Source organism: Microcebus murinus, chromosome 16 (assembly GCF_040939455.1).
Source record: "Microcebus murinus isolate Inina chromosome 16, M.murinus_Inina_mat1.0, whole genome shotgun sequence".
Lineage (NCBI taxonomy): Eukaryota > Metazoa > Chordata > Mammalia > Primates > Cheirogaleidae > Microcebus > Microcebus murinus.
The window spans coordinates 29716146-29728663 of NC_134119.1; the positions used below are offsets into that span (position 1 = coordinate 29716146).

The 12518-nt window shown below is 46.7% G+C and overlaps 1 protein-coding gene across 3 annotated transcripts in view; it reads left to right on the forward strand.

The window, feature by feature from the left end:
* The window catches only part of TM9SF4 (transmembrane 9 superfamily member 4), a 50145-nt gene extending 39958 nt beyond the window's left edge, over window positions 1-10187 (forward strand). For 2 of the 3 annotated variants that reach the window (XM_012754986.2, XM_012754985.2), the window contains exons 14-18: window positions 1854-2029; window positions 2543-2606; window positions 3748-3867; window positions 4720-4809; window positions 8207-10187. In XM_012754986.2, coding sequence (XP_012610440.1) covers window positions 1854-2029; window positions 2543-2606; window positions 3748-3867; window positions 4720-4809; window positions 8207-8356 — 600 coding nt within the window. In that variant the 3' untranslated portion in view covers window positions 8357-10187. Of the gene's footprint in view, window positions 1-1853; window positions 2030-2517; window positions 2607-3747; window positions 3868-4719; window positions 4810-8206 lie in introns of all 3 variants that reach the window. The other variant, XM_076011020.1, reaches the window with a different exon arrangement.
* The last annotated feature ends 2331 nt before the right edge of the window (window positions 10188-12518 follow it).

A 12518-nucleotide genomic window follows, 5' to 3' on the forward strand; every position in this document is an offset into this window, starting at 1 on the left:
CCCAGAGATAAATACTGTGTATATCTTTAATTTGGTTTTTATAGGCTTTTTCCCTTTTTGTGGGTATATGAAATTATATACCTTTTTGTGGGTATTTGAAATTATGTAATTAAAATGAAATTATGTAATTTAAAAATCACAAAATAGGCCAGGCACGGTAGCTCACACCTGTAATGCTAGCAGTCTTGGAGGCCAAGGCAGGCGGATTGCTCGAGGTCAGGAGTTCAAAACCAGCCTGAGCATGAGCGAGACCCCATCTCTACTATAAATAGAAAGAAATTAATTGGCCAACTAATATATATAGAAAAAATTAGCAGCTCATGGGTCGAGCATGCCTGTAGTCCCAGCTACTCAGGAGGCTGAAGCAAAAGGATTGCTTGAGCGCAGGAGTTTGAGGTTGCTGTGAGCTAGGCTGATGCCACGGCACTCACTCTACCCTGGGCAACAGAGCGAGACTCTGTCTCAAAAAAAAAAAAAAAAATCACAAAATAATAGCAATCATGTTGTGCTTAGTTTGCTATAAGTACTGTTTTAAGCACGTTATGTATATTATTTTTTTGGTATAATTCTTGTAAAAACTCAATAACCATATAGAAGAGGATAAAGAAGAAAATGAAAAATCAGTTCTAATCCCCCATCTGAGGAAGTACTGTTAGTTTTTTGGTATGGGCCTTTCCAGGTGCATTAACAAGCAAATACAGTTGTCCCTTAGTATCCCCAGGGGATTGGTTTCAGGACCCCCGTGGATACCAAAATTCAAGGATGCTCAAGTCCTATATATGAAATGGTGTAGTATTTGCATATAACCTACATACATTTTCCCATTTAAATCATCTCTACATTGCTTATAATACCTAATGTATTGTAAATACTATGTAAATAGTCATTATACTATATTTTTTGTCTTTTTTTTTATTGTTAGTGTATTTTTTTCCTTTTTTTTTTTTTTTTTAAGACAATCTCACTCTGTTGCCCGGGCTAAAGTGAGAGCTGTGGCGTCAGCCTAGCTCACAGCAACCTCAAACTCCTGGGCTTCAGCAATCCTTCTGCCTCAGCCTCCCAAGTAGCTGGGACTACAGGCACGTGCCACCATGCCTGGCTAAGTTTTTCTATATATTTTTAGTTGGCCAATTAATTTGTTTCTATTTTTAATAGAGACGGGGTCTCGCTCTTGCTCAGGCTGGTCTTGAACTCCTGACCTTGAGCAATCTGCCCACCTTGGCCTCCCAGAGTGCTAGGAGTACAGGCGTGAGCTATCACGCCCAGCTTCCAAATATTTTTGATCCTCGATTGAATCCACAGATTTGGAACCCATGGATACAGAGGGCTGGCTGTATTATGTTTTTATTGAAATAGAGTCCCTCTATACATACATTTTTATAATCTATTCTTTTTTACTTAATAATATATTATAGTGTTTTATTCTAATAAAATCAAGATCGCTTTGTGCAGTTTTGTTTTTTCCCTTTTTTTCTTCACTTAACATATCACACGTAATTTCTTTTCATTCTGTCCTCATTGTCTCTCCTTCGTGTTCTCACTCCCTTCCTTCCCTGTTCCTACCCACTTCCTCCCTACATGAGGAGCCATCTCTCCTCTGGGATACCAAGGTTACTTCTTCACTGGGAGCCCAAATAGCCCCCATCCGTACTCTGCATTGCCCCAGGTCTAGGGTCAGCTCTAAGAGATTCAGGCTGGGGGGGGAGGGGGGTTCTGCAGGACCTTCCCTACCACAGTGACTCTGCTGTGCATATGGCCTCTCTTCCCTGGAGCCCAGAAGGTCCCTTGAGCCCTTGCACAGTCCCCATCCTGGGCATCAGAGTCTTGTGGGCCTCACAGCACTGTGTCTACAGGTACCGTTTCCTACCATGGTGGCTCTGCTGTGCATGTGGTTCGGGATCTCCCTGCCCCTCGTCTACTTGGGCTACTACTTCGGCTTCCGCAAGCAGCCATATGACAACCCCGTGCGCACCAACCAGATTCCCCGGCAGATCCCTGAACAGCGGTGGTACATGAACCGATTTGTGGGGTAAGTCTTCCTGCAGGAGCAAGAGTAGGGGGCTTCTGGAGTGGGCGAGGCCAACACTCCCCTGAGCTATCTCCTTGTAGATAGGAGAGGGTATCCTTCCCCCAAGGGTGCTGTGACCGGTGTTCCTGCAGCTCCAGCTGGCTCTAATAGACTTTAGGAAAGCTTAGCTTTACTCAAAAATCAAGAGGACCAGGTTATAGCCAGACTTGGTGTCAGCCTAGAAACCAGGACAAACAGGGGAGGAAAGGATGGAAGGGAATGGTGAGACAGGTTAAGACCATGACTTGGACCTTGGGCAGGTCACCCCACCCCACAACCTATCCATATAGTGGGGAGAATAATGTCCATCCTGCCTACCTCTCAAGAGGTCATAGTGGTACAAAAGCATACCAGAAGAAATAGAACCACCACAGCTGTGTAGGCACTCTCCTTTCTTGCTGGCTTGGGAGGGAGCTTGGGACTTCCTGATGGCCTGGGTCTCCTAGCAGTGTTAACCCTCTCGTTCTGGAGCAGCATCCTCATGGCTGGGATCCTGCCCTTCGGCGCCATGTTCATCGAGCTTTTCTTCATCTTCAGTGTGAGTACTGCGGCCTACCCCCACCCCTCTACCCACACAGCCTGGTGTCTCCCTCCCCCCCCCCCGCGTCCCCCCCCCACACACACACTCAGGTGCTCTGCTACTTACTGCCTGTGAAATTTCAGACAGGCCATTTAACCTCTCAGCCCCATTCTGCACCTGGAGTCGGGTAACAGCCCTGCCTCTCAGAACAACTTTGAAAGTTAAATGAGATGTGTCATGGGTACAGGGTCTGGTGTGTGGAAAGGGCTCAGTAAATAGAAGCTGCTCAGTGACACTGCAGTCATTCACCACCATGATTAATAGCATTGTTGCATCTGTTTTGGTTTCTGGGTCCCTGTACATCTTTACCTGTCTGCATTACTCAAAACTCCCAGAAAAAAGCGGACAGAATGAACCTTATTGTCAGGATCCTTGTGGGGCTGGGACAAGTAATGTCTGTAAAGGCTCTTGGCATTCAGGAAATGCTCTTGTAATGATAATGACTCCTGCCCAGAAGTGCCAAGATGAAAGTGTCAGGAGGACTCTTTGGAGCCGTCAGTGTCTGGTTGACCCAGCTCTGTGCCCAGGGCACAGGTGGTGCCTTCCACCAAGTCAGTGCCAGACAAGTATCTGCTGTTCCAGAGTTGTGCTCCAGCCCCTTCCTACTGAGACCACTTTGCCCACCCAGGCCTGCCTAGAAGGGTCAGGGGATGGTTTGGGGGCCCTTTGGCCCAATCATACCCTCCAAGGAGGCCACCTCTATTCCATCTGTGTGACCCTGGGCTAGTCAGCAGCTTCTCTGAGCCTTGACTTCTTCAGCTATAAAAGGCCAAACTTTCACAGGCTCACATATGGCGATGTGTATAAAACATGCCCCTGAGTGGTGGTAGCTGCTGTATAATTTTTATTAGAATAGGAATCATCATTTTCTACAAGCTGCCAAGAGCAGGGTCAGTGGTGCCCCAGCCCCTCCCTAACAACAGCCTGGGTCAGTCCCTAGTCTGGGGAAGAAGTGCTGGTCAGAGCCACATGCCAGACCCACAGGCCCCGATGATATGATGGTGTCTCCATTCTTGCCCTGGTGACAGGTGGTATGCCAGCGGAAGGGACAGTGGGGTGGGAGCAGGCCAGCTGAAGGCCCACTGTGGTGTGTCCACAGGCAATCTGGGAGAATCAGTTCTATTACCTCTTTGGCTTCCTGTTCCTCGTTTTCATCATCCTGGTGGTGTCCTGTTCACAAATCAGCATTGTCATGGTATACTTCCAGCTGTGTGCAGAGGTGAGAGCAATGGGGCCCAGGGTGTGTGGGGAGGGGCGGAGCTAGATCCCGCACTGAACAGGCTGTTGAGACTGTGCAAAGAGGAAGATCTGCATTTCCTACGTGATCCCCTCTTCTGGCTGTGAGGTCTTGGATTGGTATATTGCTTTGCCCCTCCAAGCCTCATGTATTCAGCTGCAACCTGGAGTTAATGAGACCTCACAGCTTAGTTGCGTGGGGTAGTCACCACATCTTGACAAAAGGATGGTAGATTTGTCAGTGCCAAGTCCACTGCAGTAGAAATTTCTCCAGCAGGCTGATACAGATTGGGTGACCTGCTCTCCCTCTGGAGACTAGCTCTTGGCAAAGTAGGTGAAGTAAGGGCTGTGGGACAAACAGCCTGGATCAGAATCCTGTGTCCTGTACTAGTAGCTCTGGATCTTGGGCACATTGCTTAACCTCTGTGCCATCCGTTCCTGCTCCATGCGACAGGAATAGTGATGGGGCCTGACCTGGAGGCTGCTGTGAGGATTAAATGAGCAGATTCACGTAGAGCACTTAGGATGGTGCCTGGCGTGTGGTAAGCGTTTGCTCAAGAAATGTTGTTACTGCTTTTCTTTTTGTTGTTGATTTTTTTTAATGAGGTATAATTTATGAACGGTAAAGTTCACCCTTTTTATTTTATAATACTATAGTTTTTAGAAATGCATACAATTATGTAACCATTGTCACAGTCACGCTGTAAAACATTTCCATCACCCCAAATATTACTACTCTTACCCAGAATCTTTGGCCCTTCAGGTACCCATGAACTTTGGCAGGAAGAGGTTCTGCCTCGAGTCAGCAATGACCCTTCCTCTGTTTCCTCCTCAGGATTACCGCTGGTGGTGGAGAAACTTCCTAGTCTCCGGGGGCTCTGCATTCTACGTCCTGGTTTATGCAATCTTTTATTTTGTTAACAAGGTACCTCCCTCCTTGATAGGATCCTCACATGGATAGTCCTCACAGGGCAGGATGATTGAGAGAAGGATGCTGGTAGAAAAAGCCAAGGGTCTGAATCTTACTTTCCCACCTAGAATGGGGAGGACCAAAGCCATCTAGAACTGTTTCTGCTCTAGATCATTCATCTTTTTGGGAAAAAGAGAATCTGTGTTCTGTATTTTTGAGAGACAGAAGCCATCAGGATAAATGACAGTGAGAATACTACATGCCAAACTTATGAGATACAGCCAAAGCAGGACTCAAAGGCAGTATGTCACCTGCTGTGCTTTCTACAAGAAATAAGACAAACTTGTAATACCATATTCACCTCAAGAAACTAGGAAAAAAAGAACAGTAACATGAAAGAAAAATAGATGAAAGGAGCTAATAAAGATAAAAGCAGGAAATGCTGAAATAGCCTTTAGACCCCTAATTTAGGACCTTAGGCATCCTGTCTCTGGAGGCTTCCTTCTCTTCACACAAGTACAGTTCAGTCCTGCAGAGTAAGGAGAGGATGGGCAGGGGCTTCGCTTGCATCTTAGAGCCCTCCTTGCTATGTGAGCCCACATAGTAAAGTGTGGTCTGATAATAAAAGGAAGCCTAGGTAACCAACTAGGGCACTCACAGAGCTCACTGTCCCCAAAAGAGTGGCAGGGGTAAGAATACAAACCAGTCCCAGTAACACTTTTGACAATACATGAACCAGATGGGCCATTGGGTAGAGTTTGGGGGAGCTCTGGTGGCCCCTCAACTCCAAAGCTAACATTTAAGACTTGACCTTACCTATGGTACTTTGGGTCTCCAAAGCCCACAAGCAAACAGATGATCATCTAGCTCAGAGGTCAAACTCCAGCCCATGGGCCAACAGGCCTGTTTCAATAAATAAAGTTTTATTGGAACACAGCCACGGTCATTCATTTGCATATCATCTGTGGCTGCTTTCATACTACAATGGCAAAGTTGACCAGTTGCAACAGAGACCATGTGGCCTGCAAAACCTAAAATATTTATTATAATCTGGCTCTTTCAGAAAAAGCTTGCTGACCCCTGGTCTAGCACATCCAGTGACATTCTCTCCTGACACTCCCATTCTCTTCCTGGACAGTGCCTGTCACTAGCAAGGTCTTCTTGATTCACACTGCAGTCTGCCTCCCTGTAACTCCCATCCTCAGCCTTCAGTCTTATTCCTGGGATCATCCAGAACAAATCTAATCTCCCTCCTTTATAGCCCATATTAATCAGAACTCTTGTGTGTGGCAAATGACCAAACCCCAGTTCAAAGCAGCTTAAACAAAAAGAGAATATATTGGCTAATATAACTGGAAAGTTTAAGAAATTGGAGTTCTAGCCTTAGACATGATTAGACCCAGGGTCTCAAAAGATGTCAGTTCTGCGCGCACACCTTAGCTCTGTGTGTCCGTTTTTGGCTCACTCTGTAGGCAGAATCTTTCCACAAAGTAGAAACCTGGCCAGTGTCAGCCGTAGAGTCTACTCTTTTCAGTTTTGCAGCCCTAGAGCTAAAAGAATGCCTTTCCATCGTATACCACTCCCAGCAAAGACTCTTGTTGGCTCTATTCAGGTGACATGCCCATTGCTCACTATTCACCAGGTCCAGTAGGGTGGCATATTCAGGTTTCAGGTCAACTGGTTTAGGTGTGGTTTTTTTTTTTTTTTTTTTTTTTTTTTTTTTTTTTTGCGAGATGGAGTCTGGCTCCATTGCCTGGGCTAGAGTGCCATGGCATCAGCCTAGCTCACAGCAACCTCAAACTCCTGGGCTCAAGCAATCCTCCTGCCTCAGCCTTCCAAGCAGCTGGGACTACAGGTTGGCACCACCATGCCTGGGTAATTCTTTGTTTCTAAAATTAGTTGGCTGGCTAATTTTTTCTATTTTTAATAGAAAGGGGGTCTCACTCTTGCTCAGGCTGGTCTTGAACTCCTGACCTCAAGTGATCCTCCCACCTTGGCCTCCCAGAGTGCTAGGATTTCAGGCATGAGCCACCATGCCCAGCCAACTGTCTTCGGTTTTGTGCTAGGATTGATGGCTCCAGTAGGACCAGGTGTTTTGAGTGTGTTCTTTAGAACACCTAGAAGAGGGAAGACCGGAAACACTGTTAGGCAAACAAAAGCTGGAGATCACATCACAGCCTCCTCTCTTTTATCCCTTCTGCCCCAGTCTTCCTTCTGTGCCCTAACACCTCCTCCAGCCCCAGTGCCTTGTGTATAAAATGAGGGTCTTGGCCTGCCTGAGCTCTCAGGAGGTTTCCTGAGAATGCTTATAAAGAGAGATGAGGGGTTGAGCCTGAAAATGTGGCCTTCACCCTTAGGAGAAGGCCTCAAATAATAACCTGTATTGTTTTGTTTCTTTATTGTTTTTCTGGGCTCCTGGCATTCTATGACCATGTGTCTGCCAGTGAGTCCTGAGACATGTCCCACTCAGACCTGGTGCACCAGGCATATCTTGATACCAAAGTTCCAGATTATGGCTGGGTGCAATGGCTTATGCTAGTAATCCTAGCACTTTGGGAGGCCAGAGCGGGAGGACCAGGAGTTTGAGACCAGCCTGAGCAACATAACGAGACCTTATCTCTACAAAAAAAAAAAAAAGTAAAAGAAAAAGAAAGGAAAATTAGCAGGGGGTGGTAGCATGCACCTGTAATCCCAGCTACTTGGGACCCTGAGGCAGGAGGGGGACTTGAGCCCAGGCATTTGAAGTTTCAGTAAGCCATGATGAAGCCACTGCACTCTACCTCGGGCAATAGAGTGAGACCCTGTCTCAAAAAAAAAAAAAAAGACAAAGTTCCAGATTACCTTCTATTGTCCTAGCAAATACCCACAGCACATATCCCTAGCATCTCTGTCCAAGCTTCTAAACTCTACCCCAGTTACAAAGGAGTCTAAAATGCTCCAAGATAAACATCATTGGGAGATATTAACAAGGGACCAGCATTCTTGGGAGGAGAGGAGTATAGGCTGAGGCAGGCCAAAGGTGGCTCTCTGATCCTTAGGCTAGGAACCACGGACACCTCTTCCCTCTACCTTCCTACCCATTCCTAACTGCTGCTCCAGCCACCTAGTTGTTGTACCATTCTAGATACCAGAAGACCAAGAGGGGCATAGCTGTGGCCATTCTTGCCTATGGCATTCTGGTCCCCCCCCCCCAAGATCCTGAGCATGAGAGGCAGTACTCAGGCCTTGGTACAGATGAAGTTTAGCCATGGCAGTGAGCCCTGCCTGCCCCTTGCTGCCCACCTGGAGCAAGCCCCTTCCTTTCACCATGCCTCAGTTTCCCCACAATATCAGTGGGAGGGTGGGGGCCCCGGTTTGCATGGCATCCTGGCACTAAGTGTCCACCACTTCCTTCTCTCCTACTTGTTGCCAGCTGGACATCGTCGAGTTCATCCCCTCTCTCCTCTACTTTGGCTACACGGCCCTCATGGTCCTGTCCTTCTGGCTGCTCACGGGCACCATCGGCTTCTACGCAGCCTACATGTTTGTCCGGAAGATCTATGCTGCCGTGAAGATAGACTGATCAGGGTGGACCACAGCCGGGCCCACTGCGTCCTCGGACAGGAAGCCACCCTGCGTGGGGAACTGCAGGCACGCAAAATAAAATAACTCCTGCTCGTTTGGAATGTAACTCCTGGCACAGTGTTCCTGGATCCTGGGGCCACGTGGGAGGCGGGAGGGCCTGTAGATAAACCATGCATTTTTCTTCATCTTACTCCAGTTCTGTGGGGGATGAGTTTTTTGTGGGTTGTTTTCTCTTCAGTGCTAACAAAGTTTCCTCCAGCGGGAACTCTCTGACCTGTTTATTCAGGTTTATTTTTGGTTTGGGTTTTTTCCTTCTTTTTTAAACAAATGGATCCATGATGGATAAATGCACCAAGATACTGGGTTTTGGTCATTGTCTCCACCTCAGCTCCTCAGGGCTGTTGGCCACCCCACGACTAACTGGAAGAGGAAATGCTGGGGCTTCAGGGAGGTTTCCGAGCCTCTCACCACACGTCCTCTCCACTGACGCTGCGACAAAGCACAGCTCCGGTCCGGACAGCACCTTCAGTGCCAACCAGCCTCTGCCAGCCCCTCTCCCTCCCTCTTCTCTCCTCCCCAGCCTCCTCCCAGGGCTGCCAGGGCAGGGCTTCCAGCCAGGCCTCTGGGTCATCTTGTCACCAGGAGCAAGCCCAAGTCTTGGTTGCTACAAGCAAATGCCCTGGAAGTAATGGGGGCCAGGTTCCCCAGGACGGCAGGAACCACCCTGTTCAGAGCAGCCGGAGTTTGCTGGATCGACAGGAGGAAGAGACTTGCAGTCACCATGACTGTGTGTGCCAAGAAACTCTGGACCTGGGGCCAAGTATTTCCAGAGCCAAGCATCCACCTGTCTGTGTCTGGGGAGGGATGGCTCTGGTCGCTGGGGGTCTCACCCCTCAGGATTGCTCCTCAGCCCTTTCCTCAGGGGGTTGCCACTCTTAACAAAGTGTGCTGGTGGCACACCCTCTCCTCCCCCACTTCAGGGCAGAACAAGGAGGCCCGGAGACCTCAGATCCTTCCCTTTAGGTGGCAGGGCATTCCCTCCCTGATGTCTCCTGGCCTCAAGGACCATGCTTGGTTCTTTTATCCAGACCCATCCCCTCTACCTTCCACCTGAGTTCTTCCCTCCTTTTTGGGACACCCAGAAAACTGCTTGTGAGAAGGAAGATGGAAGGTAAGTTCTGTCTTTCCTTCCCCAACTCCCAGGAATAGTCAAGAAGCCTAGTCTCCCTAAATTAGAAAGGGGGTTCACGTGGCTGGCCTGGCTCCTCCATAAACCCCTGCTCTTCCCAACCTCTGCCCACCCAATGCATGTCCCAAACATTTGCTCTTAAGTTGCAAGAGACAAAATCTACCCAGGGATTAGGGTTCAGGTAGCAGCCACTCACCCTTACTAGCCCTTTTGGCACTCCCACCACGAGACAAAGCTCAGGACACTGGGTAAGCTAGGAACACGCCCAACCCCTCGCCACCCCACATTCTCCCAGCAGCCCCCACCAGCTCCACCAATCAAACCAGTGAACTTCTCAATCTTGCCTCACAGTGACTCCACAGCACCAAGTGGCGTCCACCAGGAATCAGGTTGGAGAAAAGGGAACCCAAGCTGTAGAGAATGATATTGGAGTCTTGTTCATTCAAATCTTGGATTTTTTTCCCCCTGAGAGATTTTCTTTTTTTGGGGGGGGGAGTGGGGAAACAGATGCCTCATAAAGGGTCAAACATCATCAATTTTTCTGACTTTTTTAATCATCATCATTATTATTTTTAATTAAAAAAATGCCTGTAATGCCTTTTTTTGGTCCAGTTGTAAATAAATATGCCATTGTCCTATTGTTTTGTCTCAAATCTCATGCAAGAGTTGGAGGTCTAATGTGAGATAGGATCCCCAAATGGATTGACTTGAGTGGTTTCCCCTGAAGCTCAGTCTCCTGTCAGGCTTTCTAGGGCTCAGGCCACTGCTATTCCCTGCCTGGTACGAGTCCATAGCCTCTCCCGCCTGCTCAGCCCTCCATGCCCAATTGCAAGCATTTGGCCCTCTGATCCCACCAGCAGGAAATGGCTATCGAGTGTGAGCTTTGGTAGGAGTTGAGACCTGGTTTTGGATTCCCAGTCCCAATACTTTACTGTCAACTTACCTCACCCTCTCTAACATGTGGGACTCTTTCCAATTGCAAGCAGTGGAATCAATGGCAGGTGAGTGGTGGAATAGTATTCAGCTAAGGAGCTGGACTCTAGAACTGTCCTTTTAACCACTATACCATAGCTGTCTTTTTAAAGGCATATGTATTATATATGTGTTTGTGAATGAAATTATATGTAATTGATACAAACTACACAATTTAATAAGTTTTCACATACCCATGAAATAATCCACACAAATCTCAAGTGAAATTTGATCCCCAATGTTGGAGATGGGGGCTAATGAGAGGTGTTTGGGTCACGGGGGCAAGTCTCTCTTTTTTTGCTTTTTTGAGACAGAGTCTCGCTCTGTTGCCCAGGCTAGAGTGATTGCTTTGGCGTCAGCCTAGCTCACAGCAACCTCAATCTCCTAGGCTCAAGCGATCCTGCTGCCTCAGCCTCCTGAGTAGCTGGGACTACAGGCATGCGCCACCATGCCCGGCTAATTTTTTCTGTATATATTAGTTGGCCGATTAATTTCTTTCTATTTATAGTAGAGACGGGGTCTTACTCTTGGCCAGGCTGGTTTCGAACTCCTAACCTTGAGCAATCCGCCCGCCTCAGCCTCCCAGGCAAGTCTCTCATGAATAGATTAATGCCCTCCCTTGGTGTTGAGTGAGTTCTCACTCTATTAGCTCCTGAGATGGCTGGTTGTTCAAAAGAGCCTGGCACCTCCCCTCTCACTCTCCTTCCTCTCTCCCCATGTGACCTCTGCACACACCAGCTGCACTTCACCTTCTGCCATGAATGGAAGCAGCTTGAGTTCCTCATCAGAAACAGATGCCCAATCTTGGTCTTTCTAAACATCAGAATCATAAGCCAAATAAACCTTTTTCTTTATAAATCACCCAGCCTCAGGTATTCCTTTATAGCAACACACACAGACTAAGGCATCATCCCCAAGAAACAACTGGTCTTTCTGTCACTATAGATTAGTTTGCATTTCCTAGAGCTTTATATAAATGGAATCATATGTTGTGTATTTTTGTCTGACTTTTTTCATTCAGCATATTTATTTAAGATTCATCCATATGCTTATGTGTATCAACAGTCTATTCGTTATTTGTGAGTAGTATTCCATTGTATGGAATTTGTTAATTCATTTGCTGATAGACATTTGTGTTGTTTTCAGTTTTGGCTATTACAAATAAAGTTGCTCTGAACAGATGAAGCAGTAAAATGGTTGGATTATATGGTAGGTGCATGTTTCTAATTCTGTTGTAGACAGGGACTTTGTATGACAGGAAAAATTTTGACTTTACCGAGACTTGTTTATGGCCCAAAATATGGTCCATCTTGGTAAAAAGCTCATGTGTGCAGCTGAAATTATTCTTTTGTGGAGTGTTCTATAAATGTCAATCAGGTCAAGCTGACTGATAGTGGTGTTCAAGTCTGTGATAGTTTTTGCTGATTTTCTGCCTGCTTTTTCTATCAATGATTGAGAGAAGGGTCCTGAAATCTCTAACTATAATCATGGATTTGCATATTTCCCCTTGCAGTTCTGTTTTTGCTATGTGTATTTTGTTAGATGCATATTGTCCTTTGGATGGATTTATTCCTAGTAATAGTCTTTGTTCTGAAATCTACTTTATCTGATGTTAATATAACCAATCCCACTTTCTTTTGACTAAGGGTAGCCTAGTATCTTTTTCCATCCTTTTGCTTTTAACTTATTTATATTTAACATGTGTTTCTTATAGGCAACATATATTAATAGTTTGCTCTTGGGCTCAAGTGATCCTCCCTGAGTAGCTGGGACTACAGGTGCATGCCACCATGCCTGGCTATTTCCTAGTATTTTAAAGATCTTACTCCACTCTCTTCTCACTTGTATTGCCTTCAACAGCAAATTTGATATTGTCCTTATCTTTGTTCCCTCTGTATGTATCAAGTCTTTTCTCTCTGATTGCTTTTAAGATTTTCTCTACGTTACTGATTTTGAGCCATTTGATTATGAGGTGGCTTGGTGTTGTTTTCATCAAGGT